The sequence below is a fragment of the Protomyctophum parallelum genome (genome assembly GCF_964188405.1).
Source record: "Protomyctophum parallelum genome assembly, chromosome: 13".
Taxonomy (NCBI): domain Eukaryota; kingdom Metazoa; phylum Chordata; class Actinopteri; order Myctophiformes; family Myctophidae; genus Protomyctophum; species Protomyctophum parallelum.
Window position 1 is genome coordinate 22,550,203 of NC_139708.1, and position 24,845 is coordinate 22,575,047.

At 45.2% G+C, this 24,845-nt stretch overlaps 1 protein-coding gene across 1 annotated transcript; it reads right to left on the reverse strand.

Moving 5' to 3' along the window:
* Window positions 1–22,620, reverse strand: slc1a9 (solute carrier family 1 member 9). The gene is made up of 11 exons (XM_083780666.1): window positions 22,505–22,620; window positions 14,813–14,959; window positions 14,141–14,293; window positions 12,944–13,203; window positions 10,462–10,567; window positions 9,800–9,926; window positions 6,887–7,120; window positions 4,963–5,157; window positions 3,561–3,695; window positions 544–985; window positions 1–391 (listed from the first exon to the last, which is right to left on the reverse strand). The coding sequence occupies exons 2-11, from the start codon at window positions 14,952–14,954 to the stop codon at window positions 206–208; spliced, it is 1,980 nt and encodes a 659-aa protein (XP_083636792.1). The 5' UTR covers window positions 14,955–14,959; window positions 22,505–22,620; the 3' UTR covers window positions 1–205.
* Window positions 22,621–24,845: the final 2,225 nt, after the last annotated feature.

A 24,845-nucleotide genomic window follows, 5' to 3' on the forward strand; every position in this document is an offset into this window, starting at 1 on the left:
GGGTGAATATTCAGCAAGAATCTGCAACAAAAAAATCAGCTATTTGCTACTTGCGACAATTTCATGTACCTGAAACCCACTGTGAGCCCTGGAACCCATAACCACACCCTTAGCGACACAGTGGAGAACTGTGCATGAAAACGGAGGAAGTGGCAGAACAACGGAATCAGATGTACAGAGAAACCTTGACCATGGACGCATCCCATCAAGGCAGGTCAACGAGTGGAATGCCTCCATGCCTCCTGTCGTACGCAGTGTCGTCGCTCTCCTCCCCGTCGCTCACCTCTATCACTAACTCTTCCTCCGTTTCGCTTTCGAATCGCAGACGCTCCTTTTCCCTTTCCTTTTCCCTTTCCCTCTCTCTGTGGGCGCGACGGGAAAGCGTCGTGTTCTAGAAGAAGACACGAATGAGAGAGAACAGACAAAAATGGCAGAACTGCTACGAATGCGAGCATTATAAAGAATGAATTATTTAACCATATTGGAGAAGTACAAGTATGTTATGCAACTGTAGAACCAGAGGCTATAGTGTTGAAGTGATACCTGGTTATCATGGGTGGGCACGGGACAGTAGCCGGGCTCCGTCCTGTGGAGAAGGCATGGCGAGCGGGGGGTGCGGTAGGAGGGCAGGGGGGAGTGGGCGCGGACGGAGCGAGGGGAGGGCAGCGGCGACGGACAGAGGACCGACCGGACCGAGCGGGCCGGCGAGTAGGACAGGGAGAGCGACTGGGAGAGGGAGGGGCCGATGTGGTTCAGGGTGGGCGGGCGGGGGGAGCGCGGGGGTAAGTCTGGCGGTCTGACGGGGCCCATCAGGTCCATCTCTGTGAGGAGCGGAGGGGGAGGGATGAAGTCCAGCTCGTCCTCTTGATGAAGGGCTTCCCTGTCCGCCATGTCGAGGTCAGCGAGCTCCGCCCTCGACAAGTGGTCCACGATCCCGGCGCCGAACGAGTCGCCCACGACGTTAATAGACGTACGCATCCTGTCACTGCGCAGACACAGAAAGCATGAAGTGGAAACATATAAAACGGATGATTTGCACAGTATTATGATTAGTCTTTTAGTTTTTACTTGCTACGCTCATTTTCTAAAATTCTATACCCTAAAAACTACTTTAACTTTCAATCTGATGTCCATATTTTGGGCATGGCAATGTCCCTTTGCAATGTAGCCTGTTTGAAAACCACTGGTGTAGACAACCATACACGTCGACAGCCACTTCTTTTTTCATCTGATAGTGAGGAGAAACACGTTCCCTCCCCTGCCAGCTCCACACCCACAAAAATGTGGCAGTTGTGTTCATTGGAACACCTGCCAAGCCAGGTGGTGGGCAGGAACTGGAAGTACCAAAGAATAACAATCTACAGTGTCGCATTATGATGCGTTGTAAGATTGGAGATGCTGTTTCCACTATTTTTTAATGAGACAGTTATATAACAAAGTATAAAATAACACAATGGTTAATCAATGTCTTGATATAACTCTATTATTCAATAAATCAAAACAGTTATCAATAGAATAATAGCCCTACACATAATGTACTCTCACTTGCATACCACAACCTGATCGCATATTATGATTGAACAGAAATATAAAGTCCTGTTACAAGTGTGATTACTGATATATTTGTTCAATGTCAACAAGACAAAATCCCTATTTTATGGAAAATAAAGCATTTCTGACATGAACAATCTCTCTCACATACTGTGCTGTTGATACTGCATAGCCTACACCAGTGATTGCTATTGTCTGCTGTAGAGCAGAAGCATGACATATCAATGTCAGAACATCCAAATGGAAATGTATCTGACTCATCTTTTCTGAAAATAAATTACTGATAACTTGTGACTTACGAGTCCCCACAATGGGCTTTATGCAGACATGTCATTTTGGATAGAAATTGGGCCTCTTCCTTACCACCCGATGTACCGGTGTTTACAGGTGATACTAATTAAGGCTAATGTGGAAACATTCTGCTACACTCAAAGAGTCCTTGAGCGGGTTCCAAAGGTCCCCGTATGGGTCCATTTGGTTCCATTTGTACACTCTCAGAGAACTGGGGGTACTTGATATAAAAAAGTTTGAGAACCAATGAACACTAAATGGAACAGAAGCTTAATTTGTATCATCGGTAACACCTGTGAAGGAAGTAGGGAATTTTGTGGCCATAGTTATTTTGTGTGCATATAGAGCCCATTCCCTGCTTTACTCAGGGTTCCCCAATTAACTTTCCTCAAGGGCCATATTTTGACTACGGTACCAGGCTGTTGGCCGAGTCGGCACGCGCAAGGTCGAGGTCTTGCCCTGATGTTCAGGGCAAGACCCCATTGGAAAAGGACCCCCAGTTTGACATGCAGAGGCTACTGGCAGTGGCTAATGCCATTTATATCTGGGACCCCCCCCCAATTATTGTCTCCACCAGGCCGAAGGCATGGGGGGAGAGTATGTTTTGCACTCCGTCCGTCCGTGTGTCCGTCCGTCCGTGTGTGTCCGTGTGTCTGTCCGTCCGTGTGTGTGTGTGTCCGTGAGCAGCTAATCTCGGCCACCGTTAACCCGGTCGATGCCAAATTTTGCACACACACTCCCTGGATGCCAACGATGAACCTCTGCCCCAAACTTTCCAGAACGGCCTGTTAAAGCGCCACCAGGAGGCCGCTTTGTGCAAAACAAGTTTTTGCACAGTACACCTACAGATTTTGTCCAAACATCACGCAAATTGGTACACAGTCTCTCTAGAGCCATTCAACCAAACCGCTCTTTCAGATTTCTCACACTCCATCCTGATTGGTTAAGATTGGCTTCCAAAGTTCACAGGAGTGCTCAGTTTCAAACAAAATGCTGCAAATCATGAACACATCGCGTGATTTCCGTGAAATTGTGCACCCACATTCCCACTAGGCCGAGGACGAAATGCCACATGAACAATTTCAACTCAGCCTCAAGGTGACGCTATAACTGGCCGAAAAGTGTTTTTACCTCTAACTGCACGGATCTGTGGATAACTTTGTATGCCAACTCCCTAGAGGCCAAGGAAAAACCTTTGCCTGGAATTTTTCACATCTGCTCTTTATAGCGCCACCAGGAGGCCGACATATGTAAAACACATTTTCTATTATTACTCCTTCAGATTTTATCCAAATTTCATGCACATGATCTCCATAGTCATGTGATCAAGACAGGTTTGTTTGATTTCTCATATTCCATCCTGATTGGCCACGATTGGCTCCTACAGTTTTCAGGAGTAGCCCGCTTTGTACAAATCGCCACAACTCCTCAATGCAGCGTCCGATTGCGATGAAACTGTGCACGCATATTCCCACTAGGCTGAGGAAGAAATGCCACTTGACAGTTTTCAACAGCCTGATGGTATCCTGGTGGAGACCTGTGCCCAGAAGGGCACTTTTTCTAGTTATTTTTTTAATTCTTCCGCGGGCCACAAGGGGGCTCTCCGCGGGCCGCTAATTGGGGAACCCTGCACTAGCTTATAACTAGGCACCGACCCCCTTAACGCCCCTCCTCCGGCCCAGGGACAGATAGACGTCCCCCCCAGACACCTGACTCACAGCAGCCAGTCCACAGCGATGAGCAGGCTGATGTCCTGGGTGGGCAGACCCACGGCCGTCAGGATCAGCAGCATGGTCACCAGGCCTGCACTGGGAATACTGGCTGCCCCGACACTGGCCAGGGTGGCAGTCATACTGAGGAGGAGAAATGAGATAAAAGAGAGACAGAGAGATTAAAAGAAAAACCCAATTTTAGCTAGCATCGAGTGAGCAGTTCCACAAATAGAATTAACTCACTTATTTTTCCTTTTTATCCTGACAGTAATCTGTGTTTGGCAACACAAAGGGAAAATAATGATCTTCTTGATGTGTCCATATTTAGAGGGATTAAGACGCAGACAGATGTGACTGCAGGCTACGCTGGGTTCCAAGATAAAACATTATTTAATGCCTGGTATTTAATGCCTGCTGTCATTTATGATTAAGCAAGCCTATTTATCCTTATGTGTGATCCTGGATTAAATTATGACTCGCCTACTGCATGTTTGCTAGTGTTAAGTTATTGTGTGTGATGTGTTATATCTGTAACTTTCTTGGCCTTTAAAAGAGAGCCTTGAATCTTCTTGGTTAAGGAAACAAAGTCTTATGCACACCTGATCGGCTCAGAGACGGGAGCCTAGCCAGGGATCAACGTATTCAAAAAATGCACAAAAGCTACACCATGATGAAGCTTAAATAATAAAGGTGTTCATAAAGTACACAATGATTTAGCTTCAATAATAAAAGTGTTCATTTTGCAAGTGCAGATGGTGTGCAGGTCGGTGCATTGTGTACTTTTTGTGCATTTTCTTTCGTTAAAAGGATAAATCATTCATCTCAATAATACAAATCCAAGAAGATTGTATTGCCTTTTCCTTTGTTACACGCATAGCTACAACACAAATTGACATATCACTGTGACAGGGGGGATTAAAGAGGCTTATAGAGATTTTGTACGCATATGGATCTAATTTTAAAACACTTTCACCGACAGACAATGTGGTACTTTTCCACAACTATCTGGTAGGCAGATGATGAAACAGCAGTTGGTGAACAGCAGCCCTCAGACGGAATAATTGTGGCCACGACATGTAGCGCTGTATCTAGGTAGCGTTTTGCCAAAAATGAAAGAAATGATCCCACCACATGAATAACATCATGATTTATTTGGAGTCTATTCGCATGCACTCTGAAACTACCGCACATAGTTTGTCCAAAACACAAACTAATGGGTTAAAATGCCTCCAAAAAAAATGTGTGTGTGTGTGTGTGTGTGTGTGTATATGTGTGTGCGTACGTGCGTGTGTGTGTGTGTGTGTGTGTGTGCGTGCGTGCGTGTAAGTGTGTGAGTGTATGTGTGTGTGTATGCGTACGTGCGTGTGTGCACGAGCATAAGCCAACCACCTCCAGGCAGGGGGTTTACCTGACAGTGATGATTTGTCCCATGTCTAGGTTGATGTCATTCATCTGGGCGATGAAGATGGCCGCCACAGCTTCGTACAGGGCCGTGCCATCCATGTTAATGGTGGCGCCAATGGGCAGTACAAAGCGCGTTACGCGTTTGTCAATATGCAGATTCTCCTCCAGACAGCGGAAGGTGACAGGTAATGTCCCCGCACTGAGAGTGTGGAAGAAAAGAAAAAGAAGAGGCTGATAAAGTAAACATGTTCTGCCAATTCAAATGACACAAAAGTTGGATTAATTTCAATGGCCAAAAAAATGCAGGAAAGTATGTGGTAGACATGGTGGTGAGGACAAACAGGGCTTAAGTGGAAAACAACAGACAGCAGGGAAGAGGAGATATTTGTCTTCGAAAAAAAAGAGAGAGAAAAAAGTCAGTAGAGCATGAGAAATTTGAGTAGAGTGAGAGTCTGTGAACAGCTGGTGCAGGCCAGTGTTGCAATCCTCCGACATTATGAATTAAAGGAATTTGATTCCAGCCCCAGCAAAGCCTGGGTCATCATAATATAATTAGAGAAAAGGTTGATGGGATTACACATTACTCATGTTTTCAGCAGTATCCCAGCCTGGCAGGGCAAGCCAAGCCAAGCTAGGATACAGGATGCAGAGTGTGGCCAGCTTGTCCAGTGACGACTAATCCAGAGGCTTAAACATTTACGACACAGAATCTGACAGTCAGACATGGACTTGTCCGTGATAATAACCCGTGTTCAGACACCTACTGTCTGCCATGAGTTGCCGTTTCAGTCAGTGTTGATTTCGTCGACTAATAATAAGGAAAAAGGTTCGTCGACTACCTTTTTTCACTGACGAAAACTAAATGGAAACTAAATGAAAACTAAGCTATGATGATTAAAGCCAAACACTAAATAAATTGTCAATTTTCTTTCTCCTTTTTTTCCAAGATATTTTTTGTGGCTTTCGCCTTTATTTATTTATTTGTATAGAGGGATAGATAACAGTAGGCTGACAGGGAATTAGGAGAGAGATTGGGAGGTGCAGTAAAGGCCGGTGGGATCGGGAGTCGAACACGTGGCACACTGCCAGACTGGGTTACCAGCCCAGGTGCCCAGACGGCTACGCCAGCTTTCAGCCGCCCGTATATTGTCAATTTCAAATAATAATAATAACTAGACTAAAATGTTAGTGGACATTGGAGAGATCCTGTATAAGTAAAAGACACAAGTCAATTTAAACTTGGTTGCAATGCCATCAAGGCCCGCTAAATTACATTTCTGAAACATTTCAGATGACTAAAATATGACTAAAACTAGTTGTATTCCAAAGACTATGACTGAAACTAGACTTGCTGCCAAAATCAACACTGGTTTCAGTCGCATAAAAATATAGTATCTATCTAGTATTCTGCCCTCGTCAATTCAACCCAGTTCAATGGCTGAAAAGCAAATATATTAATTAATTTAATCAATAATTACAGCAATTATTGTTGAAGGCTTGTATGACCGTGAGAAACCAAACAAACAAAACACAAGACACATACAAATTACATATAGTAATACAGTACAGTATATTCATTCACCCATGCATAACAGTGCGTTTTAACAGTGGGAGAACAACGGCAAGCGATTGGCTATCGCCAAATCGCGCACTATCGCCGGACGATGTCGCCCAAAAGATGAATTATTTCCATATTTTTGGGGCGACGTTCCTCCGGCCTGTTCGCCTGCTATCGCCGCCCTTCGCCGGTAGTTGCCGGGTACCATAGACAAATATTGCACTTCCGGAAAATTCGTCTGGCTGTCGCCGCTGTTAAAATGCACTATAAGCATAATCTCTCTCTCTCTCTTTCTGTATCGCACACACGACACACACACACACACACACACACATACAGACGCACGCACGCACGCACTGCAGGCCCGTACCTGCTGGCAGTGCCCAGAGCAGTGATCCAGGCTTGGAAGATTCCTTGGTAGAACGTCACAGGACTTTTCCTGGTGACAGCGAAGAATATGGCAGGAAGGATGATGCCGCCATGAATGACAAGGCCTACAATCACAGTGACCATGTACAAGCCCAGCTGCCTGGCCACTACCTCCAAGCTACCGATGGCTGCGATCTTTCCCGCTATCAGAGAAGCAATGCCAAAGGGAGAGTACCTGTGTGCACACACACACACAGTAAACAAAAAGACAACCTTATTATGAGGTACAGACTCTCTCATTTTGCTCTGTAATAATACTAAGCAGCTCACAACACATCCCAAGTCAGTGAAGAGTCAAAGTTATGATAAGCACCTCTGTTATCGTACAGTATGCTGTCAGCACCTTCACACGCTGACATGCAGGCACAGAGGTTGTATGTGTTAAGCATTAGCACGCTGAGAGACAAAGTTGAAGCCTGGAAATACCTTGGAGACAAAGGCATTCTTAAATTGGACTTGTGCCATCCACACTATTTCTATCATTAAACCTGATATGAGCTATATATACTGGAAGAATGGACTGGTCCAGTTAAGCCTACTAAACTGTGCGACAGTTTTGGAGTTCAGTTCTTATCGGTGCTCGATTCAGTATGAGGAGAGATTAAATCCATTTACTGTACACATTACAGGGAAATGTTCTTGGTTGCAGGCAAGCTAGGCCTCAGGTGGGCAATCTAAATGAGCTTAGCAATAGATTGTCAATTCAATACAATCATGTCATTGTAACCCGTAAGAAGAAGACACAGAATTTATAGTATCAAGGAGAGCTACTTTATATTGTAAATGTTTACAACTGTCTCAAAATAGCAAGCTTTCAGCCCTGGCAGTGTAAGCGAGTCCTGCCCCTAAATCGGTGATGTCACCCAGATGTACAGCTCCATAGAGAATTAACTAAGATGGAAAAGCTAACGGTTACATCATCTGGGATACGGCTGCATGTTGCTTTATGGGCCGGCAGTGGCTCAGGGACAACCGTGAGGTTCCCGGTTCAATCCCGGGTCCCCCAGAGTTAGTGTTGAAGTGTCCTTGAGCAAAACTCTGAACCCCTAATTGCTCCTGATGTGCAGGTTGGTTGCCTTGCATGGTTTCCTCCGCCACCAGTGTGTGAATGTAATGCACAATCTATGTCAAGCTCTTCGGATAAAAAGTGCTATATAAATGCACCGTTTTGCTTTAAGGGCAAATATTCAACAGGTTTCCAAAGTGAACGTCCTACTCGTCGTTATTTGAGCATCTCCACAATGTACTCAATATAAATAACATGGGAGATTATTAGGCTCAGTCTGAGTCTAATCTCGTTCATGTTTCTGAATACCAATCCGAATACTAATATGTCCTGGTGCTGGACAGAAGGAATAGATAGAGAGGGTGGTTACGGGGTGGTTTTCCATTCAAGAGCCGTTTCAGAGAAGCTCCCTGCGTACACCACAACCAGCTTGGCTCTGCACTATAAGATCAGGTTGTGACAAACTGCCGTATGTAACCAGGGGCGGATGTCAGTTGTTGGTGACAGTTGTTGCAACTTGCAGCCACATATGAGCTTGTGGTGTATATATGATCTGATGGAGGCGTGCCACGTTGCGATGTGCGTTTTGTATACACTGGGCTCTCTGTTTGGCTGTGGCCCCGTAGGCTCATGAGTAATCTGTTTACACTGCTGAGTGATATGAACAAGGGTACAATTCCTTTGGTGTACAGCTGCTCATCTAGACTGCTGTTCCCCCCCCCCCCCCCCCCACACACACACACACACACACACACACCACCACCAAATCCATCTCTCTCAGTGCTACTGGACTCTCTCTCTCTCTCTCTGTCTCTCTGCGGTGCTACTGGCCGGTGTCCTGTGAAGCCTCAAGGCTCTCACATCGATCTATCTCTAAGGCATCTTTCCACGTCCCCCCAGCGGTCCCCCTTCCTTTGCAACTGCTCTCTGCTTTACTGCCACCGGTGGCTCCACTTGCTTTACGGCCCTACTATGGATGCATTACATTCTGGAGCGCTTCCACCCTGAGTCCCCTGGGAGCCCACAGCACTGCTCTGGCCCCCCCTTGCTGCTGCTGCTATACTCCTCGGCATTCCTCAGACCCCTCGGCATGTCCCGGGGAATCCCTCTCTCTCTCTCTCCCCCGTCTCCTCCCGGTGTCTCTCGCTCTCTCTCTCCAGGCCCTCTCTCTGGCTCCTTCTCTCGTCTTCCTGTCTCTGTCCATCTGTCCCTGTCCTTCACCATCCGTCTCTCAGGCCCTCTTGCATCATGTGCCGATCTCCCGTCCGTCCTCTCGTTTTCGCTGTTTTCTAAACGGCCTGCCGCTGTTTGCCGGTTCCCACAGTGTTTCTTATGTACACAGTCAACGCTTTATCCATCAGTGTCACTGGTACTGTGTGGGTGGTTTCTCTACTATGTCCAAGCACTGCAATGTGAAGGAAAACAGGGAGACAACTGGGCATGCATAATTGCACATACAGTCATGCAATTCAATTTCACAAACACATACTGTACAAGGCCATGCATACATATGCACGCACGCACGCACGCATGGACGCACGTACGCACGCACGCACGCACGAGACTATACTGTATATAGAGTTTTTGGTTATCGTAGTATCATGATACAGTTTAAAATGGTAAAGTTTCTTGGTGTTAAAGGCCGCATTACGGTAAAGAGTAAAGTCTGAACTTATCAGACGGCAGCTGAACAATGCCTCTATTGCTCGTGATATCCACATTATGCACCAACAGCTACTGCGGCACTGCCACACTATCCAGGTATTTGGTAAAAAATATTGTGATTGTGCCAACATTGCCCAGCTCTATAGCAAATGGGAGAAAAAGACAAAAAAGCAAGCCACTGACCACATTATCATGGAAACCATTGTCATGATGATCTCGTTGAGGACGGTGAAGAATTCACACATGACTTTCCCCTTCTCTCCCATCCTCCCCATGCATATCCCAAAGGCGATGAAGAAGCCAATCAAGCCTGATTGAAAACAACCACAGCAAAAAGTGTCATGCAAGAAGTCACACACAGGCAACACAAAACAATCCTCCAGCAAGCTCCTGTCTTTCAACGGTAACAAGACAACTCACCCCGTTTCTGTTTTCCTCCCAGAATTTTCCCCAGTGAGGGGTGGGAGAGGCTGGACAGCAGACGGCTGGACTTTGAATTTCTCTAACTATAAACTTTCATGACAGCAGACAGCCTAAGTACAAATATAATTTATGAAAAGCTACTACAGTCAAGTCTGTTCACAGAAGTTGTTGCAGGATATGTGTAAAACCTTAAATATACTAAATTGTTTATAGAGTCAATATAAGTAAAATAATATAGCCTTTCCACAGGAGTATCTTTTTATATTTTTCCAAAAAGAATACAAACAGCCAATAGCATATTACAAAGTTATCCCCCTCACTGGTGAAAATTCCGGGAGGAAAAACGGGCAAGCACCGGGGTGAGTTGTCCAGTATTCCTTTCAACAGAGCGAAGCAGGCAAAAAACGAGTATATGGACTCACCGAGGACATTCATGCCCCATTTGTACTCCAGCCTCCTCGTGCTGATAATCACGGGTTCCGTTTGGTTCGGCGGTATCACTGACGTCTTCTTCAACACCGTTGACACCTGAACACAAGGTGATTCACATGCAGGAGTGTGACTTCACATCACAAAGAAGATATACAACATGGAACCTAAAAGGAATTAGTAGGAATGTTCAAAATAGGTAGCCCTGTAAACATGACTCTCGTATTCATACGAGAGTCATGACGCAACTTCACCCTGGTTTTTGCAGACGCTACATTTACAAATAATTAAAATATATAAACATTCGCATTTCAAATATAAAGTACTCACAAAGTGTCCCACGGGTGTTAGTTAGTAGCAGCGCCAGCGATTAGAATTTCTGCATCCCGCGTTGTTTAATAAAAAGCATTTTTATCCGAGGTGTTATTTTGCCATTGGCTTTCAACTACGCGCCCCTATCGGTCGGGAGGAGGGTGGCACTCGGTGTGTTCGATATAGGTACGCTGACCGCCCTGCCAATACAGTCACATGCTGAGTTCACAGGCCACGACAAGCAGAAATAATATTGAATGCATTTGGGGATTATGAATGATACTAGCAGCAACTAGCATGTGTTACATCCAATTAAGATATGAGTACTTTGCATTTACGGCGCGTGTAGGCTGTAATGCTTTTGCGCACCTGCTTATCAAACAGCCTTTTACCATTTAACTCCAGCATCCATGCATAATCTGGGGGGAACATTAGCCAAAAATAGCCAATCTACAAGTTCACCATTTTTGGCGAAGAGATTTTGTGTGAGACACAGAGAGCCAACTCAGGTCCAGTTTATGGCCCCTACACACTGTAGGAGTTTTAAAGTTGTCGGCGAGTCATCAGATCGTTGTGCATTTCACACTGCAGGAGTCTTTTTTTTTAATCGGCTGTGACTTTCACACTAAACGATTGATCGCCGACCAGGGATCACACACTGCAAGAGTTCACCAAGATGCGATCCAGACCCGATACATGATATAGCGTCTACATCATTTGTTTTTTTATTCCAATTCATTTTGACATGCACGTGCAGGATGCCGTGATACAAGCGTGAGACCCACACAGGGCGCATCTCTCTCTCTCTCTCTCTCTCTCTCTCTCTGCACACAATAGCCAGGCTACACAGGAATAGCCAGGCTACACAGAGCAACATGTTTGTGTAGTGCGAGACAGGACGTTATAATCTTGAGTTTCATTAAATAACTCTGTCTCTCTCCACGCACGCACGCACACACACACACACACACACACACACACACACACACACACACACAGCACACAAGGTCCAAAAGTTTGCTCTGCACTGTTGATTCCGATGCGGTTTTATCAACATTATTCAAGTGAAATGCGTAACGGCAATATTGGGCTAATATAGGCTAATACAGGGATTTACCGATGGAATGAAGGTTATATATAGGTATATATATCTGATCATCAATACAGTCGACAGACTGTATAGCTGTATATAGACAATAAGGATGCAGCAACCCAGATGTACAGAGATTAGCAGTGGCAGAAAGGTTGACCCTCACCCAGTCTAACACAGACAACTATTTCTAATCACCGAGACACACGCACGAGGGAAGATGAGAGAGAGGGGGGGGGATGAGAGAGAGAGAGAGAGAGAGAGAGAGAGAGAGAGAGAGAGAGAGAGAGAGAGAGAGAGAGACGGATGGACGGGATTTGGACGAAAGAAGGCAAACGTCACAACATGATTGAGGCCTGGATTATCATTTAAAAATGATCAGCTTGGATAAACAAGCTAAATCTCTCAGTGGTGTTTTGTGAATCCCACAGAGCCTTCTCCTGGCCTGGACACACACCAACAACCTGACCTCCGTTAGGTCACTGAGCTGACACTTACAAACTGACCTCTATTAGGTCACTGCATGGGCTGACACCCACAAACATGTCAAAGCTAGAAACATGGCTTGTACAGTACCTGCATGCCAGAATTGCTTTGAAAATGAAGGCTTTAAAGAGACACAACACGACATTTAATATGTACAGTAACTAGGAAATAAATTCTGCTCAGTAGAGACCTCCACCCAGACCTCCACCCAGGTGTGTTTGTCATGTGCTCCTGGCACCACATCTCCTTTTTTGGCAAATATCACTTTCACTACATAATGCACTACAGCACTAGCCTACTGTACATCATGGGATACCGACACTCAGTGGCAACAAAATGATATGACCAGTAAATCAGTCCTTCCATCCATGGGTCCAATGATAAACCTTTTTCCAAAGTATTGCAGTGTAATGTTATGTTAATCTGTTCAGAGCGTGTCTTGAGTGTACAAGGTTTGATGAGGTCAGAGGTCAGGTGAGATCTTGATGGGTACATGCTTTAGTGGTGCGACTGTCATTAGACCGACGCCCTGCCCAAAACCCTAACCTGTTTTACCATTCAGCATGTAATGCCCGCTTCAGTTTTACCTGTTGGAAGCATGCTTGCACGAGGTTCTCCGGGAAGAGATTCCTGATCAGGTCCAGGAAGGCATCCATGCTGCTAACGTCCATGTTCCTAGGGTTGACACTAGGAGCATGTGACTTCCCCCGTAGTTTGGGGTTCCCCGGGTGGATGCCGATGACCAGGATGACGCCTAGGACTGCAGCGATCACTGTCGTGGACATGTAGTAGACCATGGCCCTGCTGCCCATCCTGCCACTGGAGCGAGCATCCAGACCGGCGAGCCCTGGAAGGACATTAATGGTCACAGTGTGAGAAAGGAAGCACTTGAGAGGTCTGGGCCGGCTTAGCGGTCCAGGCACCTTGGCTGGTAATCCAGCATGACAGTGTGTTGCGGGTTCGAGTCCCGATCTATACCTACTGTAAATCTATCAAAAAAAGGCATAAAAGCCCCAAAAATATTATTAAAAAAGGAAAGCACTTGAGAAGCTTGGACTATTGAATGTACCAGACAGTGGCCTTGTGGTTAGAGTGTCCGCCCTGGAACTGGGAGGTCGGGGGTTCGATCCCCGGCCGGGTCATACCAAAGACAAAAAATGGGACCCAATGCCTCCCTGCTTGGCACTCAGCATCAAAGGGTTGGATTGGGGGGTCAAATCTACTAATCAAATGATTCCCGAGCGTGGCACGGCTGCAGCTCACCGCTCCTTGGCTGTGGCTCACCGCTCCAAGAGATGGGTCAAATGCAGAGAACAAATTTCACTGCGGTAACGTGTGTGACAAATCGTATGACTTTGAAGTAGACAATTACTAACATTTCAAAGTTAGTACATTTTAATCAGACTCATGGTCACAATATGACTATACAAGGAGAGATCAACGAAGAATTCTTGATCAATCAGAATTTTAAACTTGTGTGAGTATAATTATACCCTGACATATCCCCTACCTGCAACAAGTGCAAAAATTACAATGCAACAAAACGTTCTCAATGCCTAATATTTTACAGTGACATTTAGACCCAGACCCCCCAATAGCTTTAATTAATGTATAGGAGAATGAGGTTTATTCCCCTTATAAATCTGATGACACTGACCTAAATGTGTCCTTTATATAATACTGGTTGCGTTAAAACGATTTTGAAAAGAAATATAATGTATAAATATAAGTGTGTGTCTAAATGTGTAGGCCTGGCCTACTGTATGCTACAGTAAGTCTGGCACCTGTGATAAGGCTGGAGATGATGAGGGGCAGGATGAGCATCTTCAGCATCCTCATCAGGATGTCTCCAGGGAAGGAGACCATGGTGAGGGTGCCGCTGTCTGTCACCGCCATGTACCGCAGCAGCATGCCAAACAATGAGCCCACAACAACACCTGAGAGGAGGGGAGGGGAGAGGAGAGGAGAGGAGAGGAGAGGAGAGGAGAGGGGAGGGGAGGGGAGGGGAGGGGAGGGGAGGGGAGAGGAGAGGAGAGGAGAGGAGAGGAGAGGAGAGGAGAGGAGAGGAGAGGAGAGGAGAGACTTTTATACAAATGTTATACTATATATGAAAATAGTGGATCTACATGCTCACAATGCATCGCGATGTGAACCTTTTCACCTAGGATTCTAATGATGACATGCCCAAAATAGAAATGGATTATTTTATTAGATTATTGATTTTTATTGATCGGTTAAATCAAGTAGTTCAAGAATCAAGAACCAATATTGTCACATCACTGGTTTACATACAGGTGTAAAGATGTGGGTGAAGTTCATTTTTGCACAATCAGTTTGTTAGAAAGGGAGAAGAAAATAACATACAAAAAAAGACATGCTACTATAAATGGTAAATGAGGACATCCATACCAAAGACAGTGAGTCCAAGGTAAATGGTTAAATGAGGACATCCATACCAAAGACAGTGAGTCCAAGCAACAGGGTGTTCTTGTCCTGTTTGCTGTCCTGTTTGCTGTGAACTTCTGTGTTGTCATCTTGCTGAATGTCTTTGTCCTTGTTGTTCTTGTTGGACTGGTTACCTGGTGGCTGATTTGTCATGCTGCCTGTGGAAATTGTGAGGTGGGTCATTGTCTCAGAAGAACGTCATATAATTTATATAATCTTCAGAAGTTTTACATTTCATTGGCTCCCTGAGCCATGCATCTATGTTTTCAAACTCACAGTTAATGAATCGTCCCACAGTAGTTTCATAATATGACTAGGAGACTCTGTCCTAACAGGGGATATTGGCTGCAAGTGAGATGCTGAGCATCTACTGCTCTTAGACCAAGAATACATTTTCAATTCACATCGATTTAATTTCAAAAGGGAAGGCAAATGGCGCAAACCAAGCAGCCCAAGAATAACACAAGGCAAATGAACAGGATAGGAAGAGGGAACTGGACTGATAGAGCTGTATACTGTAGTTTGAGATTAAAGTAAGTTTCAATAAAAGTTTAAGATGTTTCTCATTTTAACGTGGGTTCTCTGAGACCCCTGCAATGACCTCCTGGGGGCCCAGACCCCCCAACCAACTGTGATCATGAAAGACACACGGTGGATGAAGAGCAGTCAAATGGGATTCCTCCAGGCTTGCCTTAATTATGACTGATCATGTTTGATTGACAGGTCTAACACACCTGGAAGTGATGAAGTGATGAGACATCACAGGAAGGCCTTTTTTCCCCCCAGAAACAGAGCCGCTTATGGGCCTTTGTAGTAACAACACAGGCAAGAAGAAGGTTAAGTACCATTAATGGACCTCTGGTAGTGATGACATTTAAGCTTGGTTAGAGGTCAACAGACAGAGGGAATATTTCATAAGCCGTGACGTCTCAGTGGAGTGCAATCGCCTTGATAAAGTGAGCGTCAAGTCATAAATATGTGATGTTTGGCTTTGAGAGTCTCTTTCCTCTGCTGAGGTTCAGTGTCCATCCAGCCGCGTTCTTCTGCATGACCACTCAATGGGGGGAAATGTTTCAGAGTCCCCTCCCACACCCCCACCCCCCAACCTCCAACCCCAAACACAGATTATAAACACATCTGGAGAGGAACGCTGCCAAGTCCAAGTCAGAACCGTGAATGTCACGTTTACTAAACAGTCTGACTCGGGGAGACAATTGCAATCAGATGTGATTATAATCCATCAGCTGAGGAGAGGGCCTTTCTAGTACAGCGGTAACAGCACAGTCACACAGAAAGGCACTCCCAGTATACCACCAGCAGTCCAGCACACACATAATAGCAGACACGGACCTGAAGCCACTCTGGTGTACCTGGTAGCTCTGTTTCCACTCCCCGGGGGTTGGGGGGGAGGGGGGGGGCCTCCCTCACCCTTTTAACTAAACTCAGTCTGTCACTGCTGTTTAACTCTCTCGCTCTCTCTCTCTCTCTCTCTCTCTCTCTCTCTGGTTTAACCATTTAAACCCTGTACTTGGTTGACCAGATTCCCAAGGGGAATGTAATATAGGAACACCTCTTGCACGCAATACACTAAATATCTTCACCGAAAATAGACGATCAACTATTTTCGACAGATCTTTTGCCCTAGAGTTGAGATGCTTGGGTTTAAAAGTGCGAGCAAGCAAAGCAGCGTTCACTGGATAAGCATAGAGAGAGAGACATACCTCCAGCATGATCATAAATGGCATACCGGTATTCTTTTTGGGAGGGGGGGGGGGGGGGGGGGGGCGGAGAATGAGACTCAAGCAGTCAAGTTTCAATTGCAGAGATGTAAAGCCTCGTTGTAACTGAGCAGCGGAGGAGAGGTGGGGGAGGGGCCCGGCCGCCTGTATACTGAATATACAGTACAGTACAATACAGTCACTCCAAATCCTCTTTTCAGCCTTTGTCATTCTTAACAATATCATGTAAGCTGATGTACCTCTGTGCCAGACAGATCTACTGTGTCTGTGTCTGTGTGTGCTTGTGCATGTGCGTGCGTGTGTGTGTGCTTGTCAGTGGGTGCGTGTGTGGTTTCTACCCACCTTTTACTTGATCAGTAATAAACTCACAAGAGATATGAGGACCCCTCCCCTCGGAAATATGAAAAAGGAAGTTCATGAACTCTTGTACTCTATATAACATATAGCTTGTATAATTCAATAACCATAAGTCTCCATAAATCACTTATTTTAACAATTCTGTCTAATATTCTGTCTAATAGAAATAGAGTAAGTCAATAGAATAGAACTAGCACATCTGCAGTGATTGGATGTGGTGTCCCACCTATTGGCTGGCTGACAATGTGAATAAAGTTATTTGAAGCGGACGGTGCACCATGATTGGACAGCAGATGGCACTGCCATCTTTATTGTAGTGTGGACGTCGTTGTAATTACCTCTCTCTGTTAGGAGAGAGGCAACGTACTTAAAATGTAAGCCTACGGATTGTTTGTTGATTGTTGAGAAAAAGCAGTTGCACACATTGCTCTGACAAAGTATAAACAGGCAACATAAAGACAATCAATCGGCAGGAATAACAGTCACATCCACCACGTTTTGTTGGCAGTGAAGCTGGATGTTAAACCTCATGCATTGAACAGGTCAGACGCTGGGTTAATGAGTCAACAGCTGTAATGTGAAGAGGGTGGTGAAGATCTCAGCTGCACTACAGTATAAGCTCAGCGGACATACTCAAGGGCCCGAGGCTGTGCTGCAAATCTATCTTACTTTAACGACTCAGGGATTATTTTTCTTATAGAGTCCTAGAGTCGCCTGAAGACAAAGTCTTCATGGTTCAAGTTGAATGTGTCTGTCTCATAAACGTTTCTGCGTGCGATCGTGGCCGCCTCCTTCTGTCTCTTTGCCAGTTTGATTTGATTTATTTGATATTTTCCCATGGGAAAGTTGTTAGTTGTTGTGCCAGACAGTGTGGTAAAAAACCCTATAGGGAGGTTTATGCAAGAACCTCACCGTTTTACATTACATACAATATGTATTTAATATGCTATTAACAACACGTGAAACTTGTTGAACAATAATATTTAAAAAGCAGCTGGGACAACGTCTTAGACATAAGAGGCAGAAAATCTATACAGTTCGACACATGTTTTTTGTATGAGTCAAAAGATCACAACAGTGTGCCTAAAATAGCATCTGCAGACTGGTCATATTATAGCCTATATTACATCATATTAGAGCTTAGAGCAGCGGTAAAAAAGCAGAGATGCAAGTCAGCGGGTTCATAATGTTTGAGCGGAAAGCCTTATGGCAAATCCAGGATTTAGTAACGACATGACACAGGCATTACCTCTCTGCCAGGTAGGCTGTGGACCAGGTATACCACTCCCTTTGAAGGGAAGTCAGGTCCTTGAGGAAGCTTTGGAAACACATGTTAGTGATGAGCGTTAGGGCACCAGCAGTGCATCGCAGAAGACTTCAAAGCAGCCAGGCTGATTATAAGACAAGGCTTCTACCGCCGTGGTGTTACATCCATGTTTGCGTGCCCACTGCCCTCTCACGCGGCCAAGCGCAGCGACAAGACAGGAAGTCTCCCACGGCTGCTTTCAAAGTGGATACTGTTAGATAAACAACGCACTCATCAACATGAATATCCTCGTAAACCGTCTAAACGTGTAAAACATTATGTGTGAACTCAGAAAAACACAACCTCCTAATGAGCCATTTAAGATCCCAGAAGCCATCCAACATAGCAAACACTTACCGTATAATCATATACACATAACATAATATCCAAATGCACCAATAGTCATCTAACACTTACAACATATCTTCTTGATAGTCATGGTGTTCAGGACGCGTTAATCTCCCTGCTGAGCAGGCTTTGATCACTGTAATTGATCCTATGGTGCTGAGCTATAGGTGTGCATACCACCGCTGTGTGTGAAAACAAACTACCTCACCCCTCATTTCAATCTGGCGGTCGGTGGCGAGGCGGCAGCTGATCTTGAGTGACAGCCGTATAACCTTCCCCCCCAGCCACCCACCCACCCCCACTCACCAAGCCAGCTAGTCTTTCCTATCAGGGACCTGCCCGGATTCTGGCCAATCGGTGATGGTGATGTTGAGACTCAACAGATGTGTGGCAGCTATACCTTTTATAGCTATACAGCTGCAACCCCCACCCTGACCTCATGTCTTCTGCACCGGACTGAAACTCAACGTTGAGCTGCTGCACGCCTCTGAATACATGTACTGTATATGAATATGTGTTATTTTGCCATTAATCCCTTTAAAACTAAATGGCAACTCAGGTCGGAGGTTAATTTACATTTGTGGTTCCATAATGCAAGGCATAGTGAAGAATGATCTATGGTTGCGCATATTGTGTATACTGTATAGTGTCAAAGTGAAAATCCATCTTCAACACATTCAAAACACATTCAAACAGGGAAAGCATCTTCGTTCATCTGTCATTTTAGACTTTAGCGCTGGGCCGCTGGCTATTCAAAAATAGCAGATATACAAGCTCATAGCGCATCACTTTGTGCCACGCTGCCAACTTGAGTAATTTTGAATTACGAAAAAGTTTGAGAACAACTGATTTAGGCATTTGCAGAATCGGTATTAGGTCTTAAAGGGCTAAGCAGAATTGAATTATGTTATCTACAATTTTTCCCAAATGACCTTTCAATAGAAAAGTGTAAGTAAACAAAAGTAGCAATAATCTCTATCATATTGTGTGAATGTTAAGCATGCTAAGCTCTCATGAAGGCACAAACCAGTGACTGAGGGCATCAGGAGACAAAACATTGAAGTGCTCCACTGACAATGAAATGAAAACTGGCTTTGTTGTGGATTTGTAGAATGTTTTCTTGTGCTTCTACAAACAAGCAAGCATTGCTCGCCATTGTAGCGTTAACATCTACACACCACAATGTGCCTGTAATATGCCCATGTAATCCCATTGTGTCCAGTAATTGAGCCCACAAAATTGGTTTCCCATTTGCTGCCAGTGGAGCAGCAAAACCATCAGCCCGTGGCTCTGTTTATCATCATGGATGCTCATAGACCAACATTACAGTCCCAGCTGAACTAGTTATAATGTGAAACTCTTAATCTGCATAATATGGATTCTAATGATGTTGTCTGTAACATTTGTGTGTGTGTGTGTGTGTGTGTGTGTGTGTGTGTGTGTGTGCATGCGTGCGTCCGTGCATGAGTGAAAATGTGTGCGTGTGCATGCTTGTGTGTGTGTGTGTGTGTGTGTGTGTGTGCATGCATGCATGCTTGTGTGTGTGTGTGTGTGTGTGTGTGTGTGTTTGTGTGTGTGCGTGCGTGCATGCGTGCCGTGCGTGTGTGTGTGTGCATGCTTGTGCATGCTTGTGCGTGTGCATGCTTGTGTGTGTGTGTGTGTGTGTGTGTGTGCTGGGGGATTATTTGCTATGGTTGATTATTTGGTGTGAGCTTTGCAGAGAGATGGAGATATAATCCCATAACCCCGGCTCCCTCATCACAGAGCATAGTGAGAGGAGGCTAGCAGGGAGCGGACAGTGGCGATACTACGCAGCACCATGGCATATGGCCTTAATACGGCCTCCCAACACATACACACAGTAGCTAAAGCATTGTAACGATCTGCACACGCAAACAGACACGCGTGTCCTCACGTTAACTTCAAAGCATAGAGACTTAATAACTAACTGCTACAACACACAGTACACAGCCATGCTGTCAAACACATGGCTTTGTCACTCCATAAACATAGCACGAGCAGAGGAATAGTAGTGTATATTAAATCAGGGTGGGAAACTTTGAAGACGGAGAGGGCCACTATAGATCCACACTCACTCCAGAGGGCCACTATAGTTACACACTCACTCCAGAGGGCCACTATAGTTCCACACTCACTCCAGAGGGCCACTATTGTTCCACACTCACTCCAGAGGGCCACTACAGTTCCACACTCACTCCAGAGGGACACTATAGTTCCACACTCACTCCAGAGGGCCACTATTGTTCCACACTCACTCCAGAGGGCCACTACAGTTCCACACTCACTCCAGAGGGCCAGTATAGTTCCACACTCACTCCAGAGGGCCACTATAGTTCCACACTCACTCCAGAGGGCCACTATAGTTCCACACTCACTCCAGAGGGACACTATAGTTCCACATTCACTCCAGAGGACCACTATAGTTCCACACTCACTCCAGAGGGCCACATTGCATATACTGTCGTATCAAAAATAGCAGATGTACAAGCTCAAAACTTTTTGAGCTTGTAGATCTGCTATTTTCACTATATTTTATTTTGAGCACTGTGATTTATTATCCATGAGACTATGACCGCGGCGATGGGATGTGTGTGTGTGTGTGTGTGTGCGCGTGTGCTTGTTTTTGTGTGGGACTGTGGGTGTGTGTATTCTAGGTTGGATAGACTACTGGTTCTCAATGTGCGATCTGGGGACCGTCAGTGGTCCTTGAGGGGGCTCCAGCGGGTCCCCACTCCCCAGCTAAATTATTTATAGTTCGAAAATATTCTTACGTGAGTTAAATTAGAAAACACGCTCAGAGTAAAATGTACACAGTCTGGGGTCCCGGAGATCAAATGGGCCTAATGCATATCAAACTGGGGGTCCTTGGTTGAGAATCACAGGGGTAGACACTACTAGCCCATTCTGACCGGGCACCCATTTTGGTGTTAGCATCATGTTATGCTTTAGCTATTGAAAAATAGCAGATCTACAAGCTCATATCGTGCCACCGAGTGGCGCGATACGAGCTTGTATGTCTGCTATTTTTGAATAATCGAAGAACGACTGACATTTTTAGAATCTGATCTCAGGTCAGAATGGGTTAATCAGACCAGTGTGTGTCCAGTGGAAACCTCGTATGAATCTGATCTCAGGTCAGAATGGGCTAGACAGTGGGTGTCAATGAAAAAGAGAAACAACATGCGATTAGTCTACATCTGCGTACAGTATATGTTTATGTGTCGTCTACACGTGTGTGTGTGGCTGTGAGCTCTGTGCACATGGCAAGCACACGTCACGGTCACGCCCCCACCCTGCAGGTCTCTGAATATAATCTGAGTGTATTAATCTGTTGTTTGAACTCCTTAAACACAGACTGTCTATCACATCTGCTCTCTTCACCCTCCTAAAGCTTTGCTATTTATAAACTCTTGACTCTTTTCTATTTGATCTGTCACTGCAATTTTCCATTCAACCCTCGCTCCATCAGGACTGAATTTCCCGCAGCTCAAATCATTCTTACCCCTTCTCGTTTGGCCTTACAAAGTGTCTCCCCTCTTACATGTAAATCTCTTATAAGATTGTCTCTCTCGGACTTGCAAAGAGCACATTACTTCAGTCCTATAACCGTGTGCTCACAGGGCACTTGTTCAAAAGAAGGTGAAAAGATTTATTTTTACAATAATCTCCTATTACACAGTTGCTATTCAGGGAACGTTAAATTCATTCACATTTCACAGTCAGTGAAAATATACAAAAGGCAAACGAACAATAAACAAATAACGATACAATACCATAATATGATACAATTTGTTAGAGCTGCATCGAAATACATATCAAATAAACAATGATTGTAACCGAGTTATACGCAATCGAATTAATAAAGCAATTCTTTCAAAAATAATAATAATAAAATTTTTGTCAAAAAGATAATGCCTAAATTTCAAGCCTACCTTCTGTGTGTCGCTGACTCCCATCCGACAAGAGCAAGGCATCGGGAGAGACACATGCAGTGAACGAAGGGATGTGAAGATGAACAGAGGGAAGGGAAGGGAAGCAAAGTCACAGTCTTTGCGTCATCTGAGAAAATTTGCAGATTAAAAGAACAGCTTGGTACTCTAAGCTCTCTCTCTCTCTCTCTCTCTCTCTTCTCTTCTCTTCTCTCGCTCCCTCCCTCACTGTCTGTTGCTTTCATTCCTCGCTGTCATTGGTCATATTGCCTGTTGATTACACTGTTCTTTGCAGCGCCTTTCATCCGTAACCAGGAGAGGGTGTCACTGTCAAGTTCAACACAGGTGTTTTCAGCAGTACGTGTGCAGAGATCCGACAAGTGAAATAACCTTAATGTTTCTTGTCATGCAGACCAAGAGGGGGATGTGAGTTTGTGACTTTAAGTTCACCAGATGGAACCAACCATGATGATTTGCTTTGAATTGAGGCTATACCCTCCCTTCCACAGGAGGGCACTATGGCTCTGCTCTGGATTGAGAAATACTTTGACTTCCCTCAGAGGGATCATCTGACAGATATCAGTATCAGGCGCTGAGGACTCAACATGACCGAGTGCATGTTATAGATGTAGGTAAGTGGGTGGAGTGGCCATGAGCACAAGGGGTTAGCATTTAACACTTCATCTGAAACGGACACAAGATGTATAGCATGCTGGCCTAGTTGAAAACAGGGCCTGATGAGGAATCTAAAAAGTCTCTGGCATGGTACCTCTTGATCTTGAATGTCATAACACATTCTCTCTTTAGGGGGAAATCAAGGCACTGCGGCAAAGAACATTAGGAGTGGAGTCGGTGTGATTGGTGAGCAATCAGACCAAGGAAAGTGTACTAACCTCCGCTCTTCATTCAAAATGGAGATTGGTGGCCCCGGGCTGCCGGCGTGGTGGCCCAATGCTGCAATGGCAGCCAGACAGCGTCATTGGGTTCGAATCCTGATCCAGACGACCTTTGCTGCATGTCACTCACGTCTTTCTCCCCATTTCTCTGTCAGTCAACTGTCCTATCAATAAAGGCATAAAATAAAATAAAAGGAGATTCATATGATGGTATGATATTGCAAAGCAAATTAATAAGCACACAAACACAAACACGCCTTCTGATGGAATGTCACATGCACTGATCATGTCTCATGGCTCATTATGCACAGACAATATAGGCTATATGTATACACACAGGTGAACAACACAAACTCGCACGAACGCACGTGCACAGCTGCACACTGCACAGAGACGTGCGCACGCGTAGGTGAGCATACACACACACACACACACACACACACACACACACACACACACACACACACGCACACACACACGCACATGCACACAAACACCCCGTCCCACAGGACTGACAGATGGAGAGGGGCAGATGAACAGAACGGGAGCAGGGTCTTGTGATACAGGGCTTGGTCCTTCCATTGTGCAGTAGGTGCGCTGTAAGTCTATACCCTACTAATTGCCAGAGCAGTTCAAACACAAAGTCTGCCTCTGAAATCCTACCCTACAGGGTGTCGTACAGTGAGTAAAGTTTACAATGTGTAACATTTTTTCCCCTGGCAAAAAAAAAGAGAACAAAAAAAAAAGACATATGGAAGAGGGGATGCGGCGGCGATCACTCCGGAAGAAAGCGGGGAGAGAGACAGAAAAGTGGAGGAGCACAACAGAAGACGCATCGGTGCATGACAAGAGGACGGTATAGATTATGGTGCCTAGAAAAAGGGGCACAGCTTTAAAGAGATCAGACAACATTTAGGCTGCAGTTCTAATTAAGAGGCACCCAGAATGCAATGAATCCGTCGCGAGTGAATGAAAGTGTACCCCGGTTTAAGTAGATTGGGTACTGTAATGCGACACTGTAGGAGGGACAGATAAGGAGGAGAGGAAGAGTGATTGAGAGGTGATCTGGGGAGAGAGAACGAGGCGCTGTAAGGAGAGAAGGATCAGTGAGGCGGATGATGTAAACAAGACAAGTGCAGTGTGTGTGCACATGGCGATGATTTTCAACAGCAGTGTTTGTACAGTAACAGTAGGCATTTCATGAACTGATAATGAAGCTGTTCTGCGTATGGGAAATAATAATGAAAAAACCATCAACACATCGTCTGACCGAAAACGCGAACTCAGAAACCTGGGGCTAGACGATAATGCAACAGAGTGCCAGTCTGCATTTTCACCCATTCAAACCTGGTTCTCATTAAGCATTAAGAAGAATTGCCAAAGTATGTCCTCCATTCCCATAATTGGGGCATAGTGACTCTGATGTAACCGCCTCCCCAGACCTTTTC